The sequence below is a fragment of the Acipenser ruthenus genome, unplaced genomic scaffold (assembly GCF_902713425.1).
Source record: "Acipenser ruthenus unplaced genomic scaffold, fAciRut3.2 maternal haplotype, whole genome shotgun sequence".
Lineage (NCBI taxonomy): Eukaryota > Metazoa > Chordata > Actinopteri > Acipenseriformes > Acipenseridae > Acipenser > Acipenser ruthenus.
The window spans coordinates 25001-45000 of NW_026708357.1; the positions used below are offsets into that span (position 1 = coordinate 25001).

Below are 20000 nucleotides of genomic sequence, written 5' to 3' on the forward strand. Positions count from 1 at the left end.
ATCTCTCCATCTACCACACACCCCTCCTCTATCCCTCCATCTACCATGCTCCCTATCACCCCCCCCTCTCCATCCATCCATCGTCCTTCAGCTTGTCCTCTGTTGCTCTTTCTCTCCCCCCCTCTCTCTCTCTCTCTTTCTCTCTCTAGTTCCTCTCCCCTGCCTCTGGGTCTGATTCACCCCCCCCTGCATTCTTAACCCTATCTTGCCATAAAACACATTCAAAGCTCGAGGGTCTATGCATGAGATGGGGATTCACGGTACAGATTAGACTTTTTGGTTTTCCATCTTTTTGAGAAGTTTTGATATCTTTAATAATTATTATTTGAACATGAAAAACCCCACTAAAAAATAAAAAAACAAACCCAGTCCAAACCTGCATAAACGAGCCGGGTTGTTGGTCGTTTTTGTGAATTTTTCAGACGCTTGGTTTGCAGGAGATCCCAAAATCCTCGTCTTTAACACATGGAAGAAAGTTCTCTTTTTTCATTTATTTTATTTATTATTTTAAAAAGCATTTGTCTGTACATTGCATTGCTGTTACAGAACTCAGTGTAGATGCATTTACATTACATTACAATGCAATTCAACTCAGTGTAGATGCATTTACATTACATTACAATGCAATTCAACTCAGTGTAGATGCATTTACATTACATTACAATGCAATTCAGCTCAGTGTAGATGCATTTACATTACATTACAATGCAATTCAACTCAGTGTAGATGCATTTACATTACATTACAATGCAATTCAACTCAGTGTAGATGCATTTACATTACATTACAATGCAATTCAACTCAGTGTAGATGCATTTACATTACATTACAATGCAATTCAACTCAGTGTAGATGCATTTACATTACATTACAATGCAATTCAACTCAGTGTAGATGCATTTACATTACATTACAATGCAATTCAACTCAGTGTAGATGCATTTACATTACATTACAATGCAATTCAACTCAGTGTAGATGCATTTACATTACATTACAATGCAATTCAACTCAGTGTAGATGCATTTACATTGCCTTGTTTTCTGCTGCAGCTCCAAGTCACTCTGAACAACACATTCAAACAAGCAGAAAGTCTCCCTATTGCACAGCAGTGTGATCCAGTCCAGGTTTCACTGCTACCAGCTTGATCAGCCCCAGTGTGTCTAGGCAACAAACTCAGGTGTGTCTGATTATTAAACTCCTAGTGACACCAGGACTGGTCTTTAAAACGAGATCTCAGTGTAGTTTAGTGCACAGTATGTTACTGTATTCCGATAGAACAGATGATTTTTTTTTTTTTTTGTACCTAAATGACCTTTTTCTTTTTTGATTTTGCATCTTTTGGTACAGAGCAGTTTTCCGTTTTCAAATTTGATAAATATATATACAGTATATATTGTTTTTCTGTTCCGTCCCTCACTTGTTCCTCTTGTAGATCTTGTGTGCGAAGGACAGGAAGACGGCGTGGGGGAGGGTGTTGGCGTGGCGCTCGATCAGCCCGCGCAGCCGCTGGAAGCTGCTCTCCTCGTGTTCCTGGAACAGCACCGGCATTCCCAGCTCTGAGTACAGAGACTTCACACGAGACACGCTCTCCGAGTCATGACGTCCGTAGCTCTCCTGAGACACAGAGAGGAGGGATCAGGGAGAGAGAGAGAGAGAGAGACACAGAGACAGAGAGGAGGGATCAGGGAGAGAGAGAGAGACACAGAGACAGAGAGGAGGGATCAGGGAGAGAGGGAGAGAGAGACAGCGAGACAGAGAGGAGGGATCAGGGAGAGAGAGAGACACAGAGACAGAGAGGAGGGATCAGGGAGAGAGAGAGAGACACACAGAGACAGAGAGGAGGGATCAGGGAGAGAGAGAGAGACACAGAGAGGAGGGATCAGGGAGAGAGAGAGACACAGAGACAGAGAGAGAGAGAGAGAGAGGCAGGCAGAGAGACAGTGAGAGAGAGAGAGAGACAGGCAGACAAACACTGGGAAAGGCAGCCAATGTGTGTTTTTGGGTACAAGAAAAGGGGTGCTAGTTAATCCTGACCCGGCTCACGATGATCCCTCTCTGTTACAGAGCCCCTTCATCTCCAGAACCCTCCTCTGCTCCGGGCTCTCTCTCTCTCTCTCTCTCTCTCTCTCTCTCTCTCTCTGCTCACCTCCAGGACCCTCCTCTGCTCCGGGCTTGCTCTCCTCAGCGTCTCCACCACCAGCCAGCTGCACTTGTTGTCCTCGATGTCCGTCCCGATCTTCCCCGTCACCGCGGGGTCGCCGAAGCAATCCAGGAAATCATCCTGCCGACGAGCAGCACGATCAATACCATCAATACACACCATCAATACCATCAATACACACCATCAATACCATCAATACCATCAATACACACCATCAATACCATCAATACACACCATCAATACCATCAATACACACGATCAATACCATCAATACACACGATCAATACCATCAATACACACCATCAATACCATCAATACACACGATCAATACCATCAATACACACACACACACACACACACACACATACACACTGTCACACACACACATGCACGCAAACACACACACACATTCACACTGCAGAAGGCGTTGCTGCTGTACCTGTATCTGGAAGAACTCTCCCATCTCCAGCAGGATTGCCTTGGCATTGCTGTGCTGCTCCTCACCGTCAATACCAGCCTGCAGAGACACGATCAATACACAAGATCAACACACACGATCAATACCATCAACACACACACACACACGCACACACACAGGGAGTCAGTGGTGCTGCAGAGTCTCTTCCAACAGGACCTCGCTTGTTTTACGTCTCATGAATGTTAAGCTGTCATGTCAGGGTTGGCTGTGGAGCTGCTCTTGTGTGACGCTGCAGCTTATAAAACATCTCTCACCAGATACATGGCAGCAGCAACAGGAAGGTAGAAGGAGTAGAAAGCAGTCTTGTACTTCACAATCGCTTTGTACCTGGAGAGGAGAGGAGGGGAGGAGAGAGAGGAGGGGAGGGGAGGAGGGGAGAGGAGGAGGAGAGGAGAGATCATCTGGTTATGGTTTTTGTTTTCGTCTGCGTGTGTAACAAGCACAGCCACAGTCCCAAGGCATTAGAGAACACAAAAGAATTGTATCTGTGTGTCTCTGGAGCAGGAGAGTACAAACTGAGCCTCTCTCTCTCTCTCTCTCTCTCTCTCCCTCTCTCTCCTCTCTCTCTCTCTCCCCCAGTCTCACCTCTCCTCAGTGAACCGGGTCAGGTCAATCCGGTCCGGCTGGGCGGTCATCAGATCCAGCGCCTGGCCCAGCTCGGTCTGATAGGAGGTCTGGAGGGGTGGACATTAGGGGAAAAAGAAAACCCAAAACATTGCATTAACAGCAGTAAGACTAGACGGGGCAATAGGGCTAATATTAGTTCATAATGGGAGCTGTGGCCGTGCAGGGAGCGGTCTGTACCTCTAGAAAGAGTTCAGTGGTTCAGGGAGCTGGGCTGGGCTCTGCAGTATTGGAGTGGGAGCTGTGGTCGTGCAGGGAGCGGTCTGTACCTCTAGAAAGAGCTCAGTGGTTCAGGGAGCAGGGCTGGGCTCTGCAGTATTGCAATGGGAGCTGTGGTCGTGCAGGGAGTGGTCTGTACCTCTAGAAAGAGCTCAGTGGTTCAGGGAGCAGGGCTGGGCTCTGCAGTATTGCAGTGGGAGCTGTGGTCGTGCAGGGAGTGGTCTGTACCTCTAGAAAGAGCTCGATGAGGTTCAGGTAGCAGGGCTGGGCTCTGCAGTATTGCAATGGGAGCTGTGGTCGTGCAGGGAGTGGTCTGTACCTCTAGAAAGAGCTTGATGAGGTTCAGGTAGCAGGGCTGGGCTCTGCAGTATTGCAATGGGAGCTGTGGTCGTGCAGGGAGCGGTCTGTGCCTCTAGAAAGAGCTCAGTGGTTCAGGGAGCAGGGCTGGGCTCTGCAGTATTGCAATGGGAGCTGTGGTCGTGCAGGGAGTGGTCTGTACCTCTAGAAAGAGCTCGATGAGGTTCAGGTAGCAGGGCTGGGCTCTGCAGTATCTCTTCAGCAGTCTGTAGATCACGGCCTCTAACAGGAAGGAGTCATTGATGGCATCCAGCCCTACCCCACCCTGCCAGGAACAACAGCATATGAGAGAGAGAGAGAAAGAGAGAGGGGGGGAGAGAGAGAGAGAGGAAGAGGGAGAGGGAGAGGGGAGAGGGGAGAGGGAGAGGGAGAGGGGAGAGAGAGAGAGAGAGAGAGAGGGGGAGAGAGAGAGAGAGGAAGAGGGAGAGGGAGAGGGAGAGGGGAGAGGGAGAGGGAGAGGGGAGAGAGAGAGAAAGAGAGAGGGGGGGAGAGAGAGAGAGAGGAAGAGGGAGAGGGAGAGGTAGAGGGGAGAGAGAGAGAGAGAGAGGGAGAGAGAGAGGTAGTTCAATCCAGCACACTCTAGGTAACACACACAGGGATGGAAGTAAGACTCCTATTGCATAGCAGTGTCACCCAGTCCAGGTTTTACTGCTACCAGCTTGATCAGCCCCAGTGTGTCTAGCTAACAAGCTCAGGTGTGTCTGATTATTAAACTCCTAGTGAAACCAGGACTGGATCACACTGCTGTGCAGCGGGAGTCTGATTCTCATCTTTGTATCCAGAACCACAACTTTAGAAATACTAATAAAGTAACAATATGATTAGCGCCATGTATGCTGACCAGCACATCGTGATACATATCGTATTGTGATGCCTACGGTATTATACTCTGCATATCATGACATCCCTAATACTGACCCGCTTGTACCAGCAAGGCTGCCCCCTCCTGGTCACTGAGGCGTCCATGATGTCATCGGCCACCAGAAAGAAGGCCTGCAGCTGAGAGAGAGAGAGGGGGGGGAGAGACACAGTGATAAACCACATGTCACGTGACACGAGTGTGAACACCGCCTGCACTGTACCCCCGTCCCTGCAGCTGAGAGAGAGAGAGGGGGGAGAGACACAGTGATAAACCACATGTCACGTGACACGAGCATGAACACCGCCTGCACTGTACCCCCGTCCCTGCAGCTGAGAGAGAGAGAGGGGGGAGAGACACAGTGATAAACCACATGTCACGTGACACGAGTGTGAACACCGCCTGCACTGTACCCCCGTCCCTGCAGCTGAGAGAGAGAGAGGGGGGAGAGACACAGTGATAAACCACATGTCACGTGACACGAGTGTGAACACCGCCTGCACTGTACCCCCGTCCCTGCAGCTGAGAGAGAGAGAGGGGGGAGAGACACAGTGATAAACCACATGTCACGTGACACGAGTATGAACACCGCCTGCACTGTACCCCCGTCCCTGCAGCTGAGAGAGAGAGAGGGGGGAGAGACACAGTGATAAACCACATGTCACGTGACACGAGTATGAACACCGCCTGCACTGTACCCCCGTCCCTGCAGCTGAGAGAGAGAGAGGGGGGAGAGACACAGTGATAAACCACATGTCACGTGACACGAGTGTGAACACCGCCTGCACTGTACCCCCGTCCCTGCAGCTGAGAGAGAGAGAGGGGGGAGAGACACAGTGATAAACCACATGTCACGTGACACGAGTGTGAACACCGCCTGCACTGTACCCCCGTCCCTGCAGCTGAGAGAGAGAGAGGGGGGAGAGACACAGTGATAAACCACATGTCACGTGACACGAGTATGAACACCGCCTGCACTGTACCCCCGTCCCTGCAGCTGAGAGAGAGAGAGGGGGGAGAGACACAGTGATAAACCACATGTCACGTGACACGAGTGTGAACACCGCCTGCACTGTACCCCCGTCCCTGCAGCTGAGAGAGAGAGAGGGGGGAGAGACACAGTGATAAACCACATGTCACGTGACACGAGTATGAACACCGCCTGCACTGTACCCCCGTCCCTGCAGCTGAGAGAGAGAGAGGGGGGAGAGACACAGTGATAAACCAAATGTCACGTGACACGAGTATGAACACCGCCTGCACTGTACCCCCGTCCCTGCAGCTGAGAGAGAGAGAGGGGGGAGAGACACAGTGATAAACCACATGTCACGTGACACGAGTGTGAACACCGCCTGCACTGTACCCCCGTCCCTGCAGCTGAGAGAGAGAGAGGGGGGAGAGACACAGTGATAAACCACATGTCACGTGACACGAGTGTGAACACCGCCTGCACTGTACCCCCGTCCCTGCAGCTGAGAGAGAGAGAGGGGGGAGAGACACAGTGATAAACCACATGTCACGTGACACGAGTGTGAACACCGCCTGCACTGTACCCCCGTCCCTGCAGCTGAGAGAGAGAGAGGGGGGAGAGACACAGTGATAAACCACATGTCACGTGACACGAGCATGAACACCGCCTGCACTGTACCCCCGTCCCTGCAGCTGAGAGAGAGAGAGGGGGGAGAGACACAGTGATAAACCACATGTCACGTGACACGAGTATGAACACCCCCGTCCCTGCAGCTGAGAGAGAGAGAGGGGGGAGAGACACAGTGATAAACCACATGTCACGTGACACGAGTATGAACACCGCCTGCACTGTACCCCCGTCCCTGCAGCTGAGAGAGAGAGAGGGGGGAGAGACACAGTGATAAACCACATGTCACGTGACACGAGTATGAACACCGCCTGCACTGTACCCCCGTCCCTGCAGCTGAGAGAGAGAGAGGGGGGAGAGACACAGTGATAAACCACATGTCACGTGACACGAGTATGAACACCGCCTGCACTGTACCCCCGTCCCTGCAGCTGAGAGAGAGAGAGGGGGGAGAGACACAGTGATAAACCACATGTCACGTGACACGAGTGTGAACACCGCCTGCACTGTACCCCCGTCCCTGCAGCTGAGAGAGAGAGAGGGGGGAGAGACACAGTGATAAACCACATGTCACGTGACACGAGTGTGAACACCGCCTGCACTGTACCCCCGTCCCTGCAGCTGAGAGAGAGAGAGGGGGGAGAGACACAGTGATAAACCACATGTCACGTGACACGAGTGTGAACACCGCCTGCACTGTACCCCCGTCCCTGCAGCTGAGAGAGAGAGAGGGGGGAGAGACACAGTGATAAACCACATGTCACGTGACACGAGTATGAACACCGCCTGCACTGTACCCCCGTCCCTGCAGCTGAGAGAGAGAGAGGGGGGAGAGACACAGTGATAAACCACATGTCACGTGACACGAGTATGAACACCGCCTGCACTGTACCCCCGTCCCTGCAGCTGAGAGAGAGAGAGGGGGGAGAGACACAGTGATAAACCACATGTCACGTGACACGAGTGTGAACACCGCCTGCACTGTACCCCCGTCCCTGCAGCTGAGAGAGAGAGAGGGGGGAGAGACACAGTGATAAACCACATGTCACGTGACACGAGTATGAACACCGCCTGCACTGTACCCCCGTCCCTGCAGCTGAGAGAGAGAGAGGGGGGAGAGACACAGTGATAAACCACATGTCACGTGACACGAGTGTGAACACCGCCTGCACTGTACCCCCGTCCCTGCAGCTGAGAGAGAGAGAGGGGGGAGAGACACAGTGATAAACCACATGTCACGTGACACGAGTGTGAACACCGCCTGCACTGTACCCCCGTCCCTGCAGCTGAGAGAGAGAGAGGGGGGAGAGACACAGTGATAAACCACATGTCACGTGACACGAGTATGAACACCGCCTGCACTGTACCCCCGTCCCTGCAGCTGAGAGAGAGAGAGGGGGGGGAGACACAGTGATAAACCACATGTCACGTGACACGAGTATGAACACCGCCTGCACTGTACCCCCGTCCCTGCAGCTGAGAGAGAGAGAGGGGGGAGAGACACAGTGATAAACCACATGTCACGTGACACGAGTGTGAACACCGCCTGCACTGTACCCCCGTCCCTGCAGCTGAGAGAGAGAGAGGGGGGAGAGACACAGTGATAAACCACATGTCACGTGACACGAGTGTGAACACCGCCTGCACTGTACCCCCGTCCCTGCAGCTGAGAGAGAGAGAGGGGGGAGAGACACAGTGATAAACCACATGTCACGTGACACGAGTGTGAACACCGCCTGCACTGTACCCCCGTCCCTGCAGCTGAGAGAGAGAGAGGGGGGAGAGACACAGTGATAAACCACATGTCACGTGACACGAGTATGAACACCGCCTGCACTGTACCCCCGTCCCTGCAGCTGAGAGAGAGAGAGGGGGGAGAGACACAGTGATAAACCACATGTCACGTGACACGAGTGTGAACACCGCCTGCACTGTACCCCCGTCCCTGCAGCTGAGAGAGAGAGAGGGGGGAGAGACACAGTGATAAACCACATGTCACGTGACACGAGTATGAACACCGCCTGCACTGTACCCCCGTCCCTGCAGCTGAGAGAGAGAGAGGGGGGAGAGACACAGTGATAAACCACATGTCACGTGACACGAGTGTGAACACCGCCTGCACTGTACCCCCGTCCCTGCAGCTGAGAGAGAGAGAGGGGGGGGAGACACAGTGATAAACCACATGTCACGTGACACGAGTATGAACACCGCCTGCACTGTACCCCCGTCCCTGCAGCTGAGAGAGAGAGAGGGGGGGGAGACACAGTGATAAACCACATGTCACGTGACACGAGTATGAACACCGCCTGCACTGTACCCCCGTCCCTGCAGCTGAGAGAGAGAGAGGGGGGAGAGACACAGTGATAAACCACATGTCACGTGACACGAGTGTGAACACCGCCTGCACTGTACCCCCGTCCCTGCAGCTGAGAGAGAGAGAGGGGGGAGAGACACAGTGATAAACCACATGTCACGTGACACGAGTGTGAACACCGCCTGCACTGTACCCCCGTCCCTGCAGCTGAGAGAGAGAGAGGGGGGAGAGACACAGTGATAAACCACATGTCACGTGACACGAGTGTGAACACCGCCTGCACTGTACCCCCGTCCCTGCAGCTGAGAGAGAGAGAGGGGGGAGAGACACAGTGATAAACCACATGTCACGTGACACGAGTGTGAACACCGCCTGCACTGTACCCCCGTCCCTGCAGCTGAGAGAGAGAGAGGGGGGAGAGACACAGTGATAAACCACATGTCACGTGACACGAGTGTGAACACCGCCTGCACTGTACCCCCGTCCCTGCAGCTGAGAGAGAGAGAGGGGGGAGAGACACAGTGATAAACCACATGTCACGTGACACGAGTGTGAACACCGCCTGCACTGTACCCCCGTCCCTGCAGCTGAGAGAGAGAGAGGGGGGAGAGACACAGTGATAAACCACATGTCACGTGACACGAGTGTGAACACCGCCTGCACTGTACCCCCGTCCCTGCAGCTGAGAGAGAGAGAGGGGGGAGAGACACAGTGATAAACCACATGTCACGTGACACGAGTGTGAACACCGCCTGCACTGTACCCCCGTCCCTGCAGCTGAGAGAGAGAGAGGGGGGAGAGACACAGTGATAAACCACATGTCACGTGACACGAGTGTGAACACCGCCTGCACTGTACCCCCGTCCCTGCAGCTGAGAGAGAGAGAGGGGGGAGAGACACAGTGATAAACCACATGTCACGTGACACGAGTATGAACACCGCCTGCACTGTACCCCCGTCCCTGCAGCTGAGAGAGAGAGAGGGGGGAGAGACACAGTGATAAACCACATGTCACGTGACACGAGTGTGAACACCGCCTGCACTGTACCCCCGTCCCTGCAGCTGAGAGAGAGAGAGGGGGGAGAGACACAGTGATAAACCACATGTCACGTGACACGAGTGTGAACACCGCCTGCACTGTACCCCCGTCCCTGCAGCTGAGAGAGAGAGAGGGGGGAGAGACACAGTGATAAACCACATGTCACGTGACACGAGTGTGAACACCGCCTGCACTGTACCCCCGTCCCTGCAGCTGAGAGAGAGAGAGGGGGGAGAGACACAGTGATAAACCACATGTACCCCCTTGCACTGTACCCCCTTCCCCTGTACCCCCTTCCCCATCCCTGTACACCCTTCCACTGTACCCCCTTCCCTGCACTGTACCCTGTTCCACTGTACCCCCTTCCCTGCACTGTACCCCCTTCCCTGCAATGTACCCCCTTCCCTCTCCAATGTACCCCCTTCCCTCTCCACTGTACCCCCTTCCCCTCCAATGAGACGTTAGCCTGGCAGATGCACAGACGATGCTAACCCTGCTCTGACAGCGCGGTCTCACCCACCAGCTCAATGCACCATCCCACCACCAGGGCGCGCTGCACGCTCTCCGCGTCGGGGGTCTGGGGGCGGGACAGCTCTCTGAACGAAGCGATGACTGACAGGCCGCGGTTCCTCTTCCCCCCGGGGGCGTTGTACTCCAGCACCTGCACGAGAGAGCCAGCAGGGGGCGGAGTGGAGTCAGATCACAAATACACAGCCAGTACTAGAACGCTGGACACAGACAGCATTACAGACAGGACACGCACACAGCATTACAGACAGGACACACACACAGCATTACAGTACAGGACACACAGACAGCATTACAGTACAGGACACACAGACAGCATTACAGTACAGGACACACACAGCATTACAGTACAGGACACACACACAGCATTACAGACAGGACACACACACAGCATTACAGTACAGGACACACACACAGCATTACAGACAGGACACACACACAGCATTACAGACAGGACACACACACAGCATTACAGTACAGGACACACACACAGCATTACAGTACAGGACACACACACAGCATTACAGTACAGGACACACACACAGCATTACAGTACAGGACACACACACGCTTTCACTGTGCTTTATTACACTTTGCTGCGATTTCAATAAAAGAAACTTTTTAAAGTAATATATATAATGTAAAATGTTCTGTGATGCACACAGGGAGGCTGTATATGAAATGCAAGATTGTACTGTATTGTTCTGTATTGTATTGTACTGTACTGGTGGAATCAGTGTGTGCTGCAGTACCTCTCTCAGCCTGCGGATGGCGTCCCCGATCTCCGGGTGGTTCAGGTCGGGCTCAGTCAGCTCCTTCACGATCTCCTCGAACTGGCGGTCGAACTCCTGCGCATCCAGCACCCCCTGCTGCTTCCTGTCTGCACTGTCAGCCAAGTCTCCCTGCAAGCAGCAACACACACAGGCTTACAATCACAGCAAGCCAAGAGATCACTTAGAGATATTTCCAAATGCATTTCAAGAGATCACTTAGAGATATCTCCAAATGCATTTCAAGAGATCACTTAGAGATATCTCCAAATGCATTTCAAGAGATCACTCAGAGATATCTCCAAATGCATTTCAAGAGATCACTTAGAGATATCTCCAAATGCATTTCAAGAGATCACTTAGAGATATCTCCAAATGCATTTCAAGCGATCACTTAGAGATATCTCCAAATGCATTTCAAGAGATCACTTAGAGATATCTCCAAATGCATTTCAAGAGATCACTTAGAGATATCTCCAAATGCATTTCAAGAGATCACTTAGAGATATCTCCAAATGCATTTCAAGAGATCACTTAGAGATATCTCCAAATGCATTTCAAGAGATCACTTAGAGATATCTCCAAATGCATTTCAAGAGATCACTTAGAGATATCTCCAAATGCATTTCAAGAGATCACTTAGAGATATCTCCAAATGCATTTCAAGAGATCACTTAGAGATATCTCCAAATGCATTTCAAGAGATCTTCAACTGAACTGCAGATATCGCAAACCAACTCCATTTCAAGATATCCCAACACTTCAAGATATCTCAAACTCACTTCCTGTGAAAATGCTCTATGTTTTGAATGGACTTTCGGCCCATTTCAAGGTATCTCAGACTAGACAGGGAGTCAATCTGAGATATTTCTAAATTTGCTGGCTTGCCATATACAATACAGTCAGGTCCCGAGGCACAGGGAAGAGATTCTGGACAGGGTCTGACCAGGAAGACGCTGAGAAAGACTTCTAGTGGAAACGTCTGTCATTGAATTTACACTGAAGACGCTGAGAGAGACTTCTAGTGGAAACGTTTGCCATTGAACTTACACTGAAGACGCTGAGAAAGACTTCTAGTGGAAACGTTTGCCATTGAATTTACACTGAAGACACTGAGAAAGACTTCTAATGGAAACGTTTGCAATTGAACTTACACTGAAGACGCTGAGAAAGACTTCTAGTGGAAACGTTTGCCATTGAACTTATCAAGTTTCTTGTCGTGTTTAGTTCCCTAAAAGCTGCAGGCAGCCCCCTGTCCCGAATGCGCTGCACCCTGGCACTCACAACACAAGTTATTACAGTCTGATTCTTTAATTAGAAAAGTAGACCCCTTCCCCTCCCCCAAAACACACTGAAGCACAGAGACTGGAGCTCAGCTTTCAAAACCAGAGCATTAAAACAAGCACCTCAATACCACGAATGGGAATCAGACTCCTATTGCACAGCAGTGTGATCCAGTCCAGGTTTTACTGCTACCAGCTTGATCAGCCCCAGTGTGTCTAGCTAACAAGCTCAGGTGTGTCTGATTATTAAACTCCTAGTGAAACCAGGACTGGATCACACCGCTGTGCAGCGGGAGTCGGATTCCCATCGCTGTGGTACCCCAGGTATGCTGGCTAAACATCACTAGACGTTAGGATTGTTAATATAGTAATATGATCGGTTTTTTGAGTGTCACACCGCACCGAGGAGCGGTACTTTTATTAAAAAAAAATATATCACTCAATAAATCATTCAATCGGGTGTTTGAAGTGATTTCATATTTAAATTAGCGAGATATTACTAACCCGCTAGACACTGTTGTCATGTTATTCATACAGCAGTAGCATAATAATAATAATAATAATAATAATAATAATAATAATGTTTTGCTGTTGTGTTTTTATCGCAACAATAATACCGAACGAGACTTTAGGGTGTTGGCGAGCGGCGGTATTGTTTAAAATATAATTTGTTTACTAAAAAACTCCCATAAATAACCTTGCTAAGTAAAAGACAGATAAACTACTTACCATATCTTCTCTCTGCTTCCTACAGGCGTCTGATCTATCAGCCGCAACATTCACAAAAATAGTAGAGGACGTGAAAGGGTGGGGGCGCGCAAAGGCTCATGGGGCTTGTAGTGCTTTGTCTCACCGTTCTCTAGCCTATCAAAGGTAACGTTAAACACAAAAGAACTACAATTCCCCTTGAGCTCCGCGCTCGGCCTCCTCTTCCGACTTAGGAGGCGTGGTCGCAGGGTGCTTCATATGACATCGGGCTCTCTGATTGGACGGAGCCATCGAACGAGGATGGGCCTTGTGAGCCGCAACCAATAGGAGAGCTTATCTTAGGTAGCGTGGAGGGAAGGTGGTGCTGGTGAGACCGCATTACTATAGAGATAGCTGGAAAACCGTAGAGGGAGGGAGGGAGAGAAAGAAAGAAAGAAAGAAAGAAACTCATTTTTTTATTTAAACATAATTTATTCATCTTCTTTAAAGCTGTATAAACTATAAGCGATCTTTAAAGCAAACACTTTTTCAATAAACTCGTAACAACCGAGCACGTAATTCACACATCACTCTCTCTCTCTCTCTCTCCTGCGCGCTGGAGCTGGAATCGGGTCCGGTCCGGTCCGGTCCGGTCCGGTGGGTAATGGTATCAAGCGCACACGGGTTCAGAAGCCCCAGTTCCTACAAACCGCGCTGATCAGCGGTGTTCTGTAGCGGCTATTGTGCGTCGGTTTCCCGGCTGCAGGGCGGCTGTGAGCGGCTCTCTCTGCGGTGTTTGGACATTTCATTGACGTTCGTCATCCAGGAGCACTGCGGAGAAACGCATTCACACACAGCATGAGAAACCGTGCCCACAAGACCACGCATTCACACACAGCATTAGAAACCGTGCGCACAAGACCACGCATTCACACACAGCATGAGAAACCGTGCACACAAGACCACGCATTCACACACAGCATGAGAAACCGTGCGCACAAGACCACGCATTCACATAGAGCATGAGAAACCGTGCACACAAGACCACGCATTCACACACAGCATTAGAAACCGTGCGCACAAGACCACGCATTCACACACAGCATTAGAAACCGTGCGCACAAGACCACGCATTCACACACAGAGCATTAGAAACCGTGCGCACAAGACCACGCATTCACACACAGAGCATTAGAAACCGTGCGCACAAGACCACGCATTCACACACAGAGCATGAGAAACCGTGCCCACAAGACCACGCATTCACACACAGCATTAGAAACCGTGCCCACAAGACCACGCATTCACACACAGCATGAGAAACCGTGCCCACAAGACCACGCATTCACACACAGCATGAGAAACCGTGCGCACAAGACCACGCATTCACACACAGCATGAGAAACCGTGCGCACAAGACCACGCATTCACACACAGCATTAGAAACCGTGCGCACAAGACCACGCATTCACACAGCATGAGAAACCGTGCGCACAAGACCACGCATTCACACACAGCATGAGAAACCGTGCGCACAAGACCACGCATTCACACACAGCATGAGAAACCGTGCCCACAAGACCACGCATTCACACACAGCATGAGAAACCGTGCGCACAAGACCACGCATTCACACAGAGCATGAGAAACCGTGCACACAAGACCACGCATTCACACACAGCATGAGAAACCGTGCCCACAAGACAACGCATTCACACACAGCATGAGAAACCGTGCGCACAAGACCACGCATTCACACACAGCATGAGAAACCGTGCGCACAAGACCACGCATTCACACAGAGCATGAGAAACCGTGCACACAAGACCACGCATTCACACAGCATTAGAAACCGTGCGCACAAGACCACGCATTCACACACAGCATTAGAAACCGTGCGCACAAGACCACGCATTCACACAGAGCATGAGAAACCGTGCACACAAGACCACGCATTCACACAGAGCATGAGAAACCGTGCGCACAAGACCACGCATTCACACAGAGCATTAGAAACCGTGCACACAAGACAACGCATTCACACAGCATTAGAAACCGTGCGCACAAGACCACGCATTCACATCAACACAACGCAGAATTGCACAACACATTTTCAGCAATCCCCCCTCCTCTCCTCCTCTCCTCACCAGTTGTGAGTTCACCCTCAGCAGGCTCCTCTGGAAGTCGCTCAGCTTCCTCATGTTCGCCTCCAGCCTCTGCAGCTCCCCTCCCAGCTCCGCCGCGGAGCTCTCCAGCCCTACAGGGGGGAGATACAGGAGGCTGTGTGGTCGGGTGTGTAAAGACGAGGGCTTGAACCCAGGAGGTTCAAATCCCGGCTCACTCCCTGTTTCACTGAGCCCCTGAGCAAGTCACTCAACCTCCTTGTGTGTGTGTATATATATATATACATGACGAATCAGTCTCTGCCAGCTAGACGCTTACCTTGTAATGCTTTCTCCGCTTCGGAAGCCATTCCTCTTTCAGAATATATCACAACAAAATCTTCTCGTCAGATATATACGATATTATAATCACAGCGCTGTTAGATTCACCACGGCGTTTCCGCTTCCAATCTGGCGCCAGAATCGTGACGTCACAGCAGCACCAATATAAACAGACCTCCTACTACTGGGCGGGGTTCGATAACGCCAGCCACGCCCCCGTTCGATTGTTTCCAACGGGAACACCCGCGGAGGGCGTGGTTTACTGGCCTCGACATGGGCGTGGTTATGTTAATGACTTGAAACCTAAAGCCCGAACATTAAATACCGCTTTCCATGCCACCTGGTGGACGCTGCCGTGTGCTGCAGTTTCCTTCTTAAAAATTACCGTCGTGATAAAAAAAAAAAAAAAATAAAAACACGAAAACCACAAAAAAAAAGACAAAAATCAGTTTCAATTCTTCTTTTTTTTTCATCTTTATTTACATGATTTGCCATTACAAAGATTTCTTATTTTTTGTTTTCCCCACCCTAAAATATTTTTCTCGTTAAATTATAATATTTACAACCACCGAAAAAAAAAAAAAAACCTACCCACTATGTACAGCTAGTTAATATGCGCAAGAGTCCAAACTCACTGTGCGGGGGAGGGACGGGGCTGTGGGGGTGTGGGGCTGTGGGGTTGTGGGGAGGTGGGGCTGTGGGGCTGTGGGGATGTGGGGCTGTGGGGTTGTGGGGCTGTGTGGGTGTGGGGTTGTGGGGGTGTGGGGGGTGTGGGGTTGTGGGGGTGGGCTTCCAGGACCGAGTCTTTGGTGATTCGACACACACAAGACAGGCGTTTGGCATCAAAGGGGAGGGGCAAGCCAAGCTCTCGATGACCACACCCCCTGCTATTGGCTACAGGGGGGCGTGGCTCAGTTACATTGAACAGTTTCCAATGGACGTGAAGCAATCTCCACCATCTCGATGTGAGATCCTGAAACCCGCTTCCCCGCACGCGTTATAAACGCTGCCTGGAGTGTGAGGTGACCTTGATGAAAGATCACCGCGGTACTGACGGGCTGAGCAGCGCACGCACGGAGAGGGGCATGCGGAACAGCACCGCGGGCTCAGTTTGGAGCTGCTCTCCTGTTTGCTTGCTTTACTGTCCGCTTCTAAAAGCTGAACGCCGCGTGATGCACTCTTTTTTTTTAATAGCAGAAGCTGTGGTTTCATTTGTGGTTCAGATAACACAAGGTGTGACTGAATCCTGCTCTGCATTGAGAAGCACAGAGAGACACGGCTGGAGATCGCGGCTGCCCACAGGTGAGAGGGTTTTTGGGGGGTGGGGTTAAAGGTAAGAAGATTTTGTCACGTGTTACATGAATATTTACATACATACAATTTATCAAAACAAATTAAAAAAACACAACACTGAACGAAACTTGCAAAAAAACGAACAAAGAAAGGATTGCTTTTTAGTTAATGCTTTGGTGATGAGAGGTTTGGAAGAAGGAGAGACTGGGACCCCTGAGGACTGAACACGTGTGTGTGTGCGTGCGTGCGTGCGCGTGCGCGTGCGTGCGTGCGTGCGTGCGTGCGTGCGTGCGTGCGTGTCTGTCTGTCTGTCTGTCTGTCTCTGTCTGTCTGTCTGTTGAACAGGAGTAGGTGGTTCAGTGTCACAGGGCTGTGGTCCCAGTTCCGGGGCGTGTTGCTGGCGTGCTCTTCACATGCGGGGGGGCTGCTGTTTGCTGCCTCCTCCCGGCACCACGGAGCTCAGGCTCGCAGGGGCTAGAGCAGCAGAGCCAGGGGCAGCAGTGGGGGTTTGTGGGGAAGTCGTGGAGGATTGTGGGATAGCCTTGGCGCTGGTGGAGGACTGTTGAACAGCAGGAGAGGATTGTGGGATAGCCTTGGCGCTGGCGGAGGACTGTGAGACAGCAGGAGAGGATTGTGGGATAGCTTTGGCGCTGGCGGAGGACTGTGGGACAGCAGGAGAGGATTGTGGGATAGCCTTGGCGCTGGTGGAGGACTGTGAGACAGCAGGAGAGCATTGTGGGATAGCCTTGGCGCTGGCGGAGGACTGTGTGACAGCAGGAGAGGATTGTGGGATAGCCTTGGCGCTGGCGGAGGACTGTGTGACAGCAGGAGAGGATTGTGGGAAAGCCTTGGCGCTGGCGGAGGACTGTGAGACAGCAGGAGAGGATTGTGGGATAGCCTTGGCGCTGGCGGAGGACTGTGTGACAGCAGGAGAGGATTGTGGGAAAGCCTTGGCGCTGGCGGAGGACTGTGAGACAGCAGGAGAGGATTGTGGGATAGCCTTGGCGCTGGTGGAGGACTGTGAGACAGCAGGAGAGGATTGTGGGATAGCCTTGGCGCTGGCGGAGGACTGTGTGACAGCAGGAGAGGATTGTGGGAAAGCCTTGGCGCTGGCGGAGGACTGTGTGACAGCAGGAGAGGATTGTGGGAAAGCCTTGGCGCTGGTGGAGGACTGTGAGACAGCAGGAGAGGATTGTGGGATAGCCTTGGCGCTGGTGGAGGACTGTGGGATAGCCTTGGCGCTGGTGGAGGATTGTGGGATAGCCTTGGCGCTGGTGGAGGACTGTGAGACAGCAGGAGAGCATTGTGGGATAGCCTTGGCGCTGGTGGAGGACTGTGGGATAGCATTGGCGCTGGTGGAGGACTGTTGAACAGCAGGAGAGGATTGTGGGATAGCCTTGGCGCTGGCGGAGGACTGTGAGACAGCAGGAGAGGATTGTGGGATAGCCTTGGCGCTGGCGGAGGACTGTGAGACAGCAGGAGAGGATTGTGGTATAGCTTTGGCGCTGGCGGATGACTGTGAGACAGCAGGAGAGGATTGTGGGATAGCCTTGGCGCTGGCGGAGGACTGTGTGACAGCAGGAGAGGATTTTGGGATAGCTTTGGCGCTGGCGGATGACTGTGAGACAGCAGGAGAGGATTGTGGGATAGCCTTGGCGCTGGCGGATGACTGTGAGACAGCAGGAGAGGATTGTGGGATAGCCTTGGCGCTGGCGGAGGACTGTGGGACTGAGGCATGGGGGGAGGGGGAGAGAGGAGGAGCGAGGGAAGGTAAAACAGCTGCAGCAGAAGAAGAAGAAGTAGTAGTAAGAGGAGGAGGAAGGAGTTGCTGCTGCTGTCCACTGACAGAAGGACCCGTGCTGCCTGGCGTGCCGGGAGGGGTGCCCGACAGCATGCCCGCGCTGCCCGCGCACCTCCTGGCCAGCTGCCCCCCGGGAGCGACGGAGGGAGACTGGGGGTTGGAGGAAGGGGAGGAGGAAGAGAAGGAGGTGGAGAAGAAGGAGGGGGATGGTGGGTAGAAGGAGGGCAGGAAGGGGGTGAGGCTGCCCCCGGAGGCCTTGCGGCTGTACTGCGAGTGGCTGCGGTCCAGGAAGCACTGCAGCGGCTCCGGGTGGCTCTGCCGGGATCCAGGCCGCTGGAGGTGCAGCTGCCCCTGGGAGCCCCTGTGAGGCAGCGAGGGCTGGGAGGCGGAGAGGAGCCGGCCCTCCCGAGACAGCCTGCCGACCGCCCCCGCCAGCGCCCCCTGCTGCTGGGGAGTGGAGCTGCCACTGATGCTGCGGCCCGTCTGCCTCTGCGAGGGGGGGGCGGGCAGGGCCCGGAAGCTGGAGTGCAGAGTCCTGCCCCCGGGGGGCCGTCGCTGCTGCTGCTGCTGCTGCTGCAGGAGGGAGGTGGAGAGGGAGCTGGCTCGCGTCTGGGACAGCGGGACTTGGGGCTGTTTCTGAGGCTCCTCTCCCCTGCCTCTCCCCCCGCCCCGGCTGGGAATGGGAGGGGGAGTGGGAGGGGGAGGAGGAGGAGGGGGGCTCGTGGGAGGAGGGACGGGGTAGACCCCCGGCTGGTTCTGGGAAGAAGCGGATGACACAGAACCGGACGGGGATCTGGGGGCGTGCGCTCGAGGGGCCACCCCCCCTCCCCCTCCACTCAGAGCCCCCAGAGAGCTAATAGAAGCCGGGCGGGAGCCTGAGGCTAGATTAGGGTGGGACCTGGGAGGCAGGGGGGGTTTGCCAGCCTGGGGATCCTGGCAGGAGGCCAGGGAGAGAGGGGAGCCCCGGGGAGGGGAGGGCGTGTGGGTGGAGGGTGAGGCTGCCAGCGGGGGGGGCAGGTAGATGGGGTGCTGGGGGTGCTGGTGGTGCGTCAGGGCGATGGCCACGCTGGTGGTGGCAGCGGCTGTCTGGAGCGGCGCGTGGACCAGGGGCGCCCAGATGACAGTTCGCGGGGCGGGCAGGTCCTGGAGGGTGTGTGCCGCCATGTCCTGGTCGTGCTTCACGATCTGATGAACGATCTCGCTGTCGCAGGAGCCATACCGCCCCCCCCGTGCCCCCCCACTCGGGTCCGCAGAGCCCGTCCGCAGCAGGACAGAGTTCTTCTTACCTGGAGCAAAAAATAACTGGGGTGTCAGTAACGTACGACCATGACAGACCATGACAGACCATGACAGACCATTACATATCATGACAGACCATGACAGACCATGACAGACCATGACAGACCATTACATATCATGACAGACCATGACAGACCATGACAGACCTTTACAGACCATAACAGACCATGACAGACCATTACAGATCATGACAGACCTTTACAGACCATGACAGATCATTACCATGTTTTAGTTTCCACCCCCC

At 52.9% G+C, this 20000-nt stretch overlaps 2 protein-coding genes across 2 annotated transcripts in view; both read right to left on the bottom strand.

Moving 5' to 3' along the window:
- Nucleotides 1–477: 477 nt before the first annotated feature.
- Nucleotides 478–13052, bottom strand: LOC117970412 (farnesyl pyrophosphate synthase-like). Its single transcript, XM_059020969.1, has 10 exons — nt 12962–13052; nt 10932–11081; nt 10172–10312; nt 4761–4841; nt 3985–4107; nt 3228–3316; nt 2897–2969; nt 2604–2681; nt 2150–2284; nt 478–1617 (listed from the first exon to the last, which is right to left on the bottom strand). Exons 1-10 carry the CDS (start codon nt 12962–12964, stop codon nt 1417–1419), a joined length of 1074 nt encoding a protein of 357 aa, XP_058876952.1. The 5' UTR covers nt 12965–13052; the 3' UTR covers nt 478–1416.
- A 2762-nt stretch (nt 13053–15814) lies between these two features.
- LOC117962724 (potassium/sodium hyperpolarization-activated cyclic nucleotide-gated channel 1-like) overlaps nt 15815–20000 on the bottom strand; it is a gene marked incomplete at its 5' end in the record, with an annotated part of 16731 nt that continues 12545 nt past the window's right edge. The window contains 1 exon segment of the mRNA XM_059020967.1: nt 15815–19743. Coding sequence (XP_058876950.1) covers nt 17066–19743 — 2678 coding nt within the window. The 3' untranslated portion in view covers nt 15815–17065.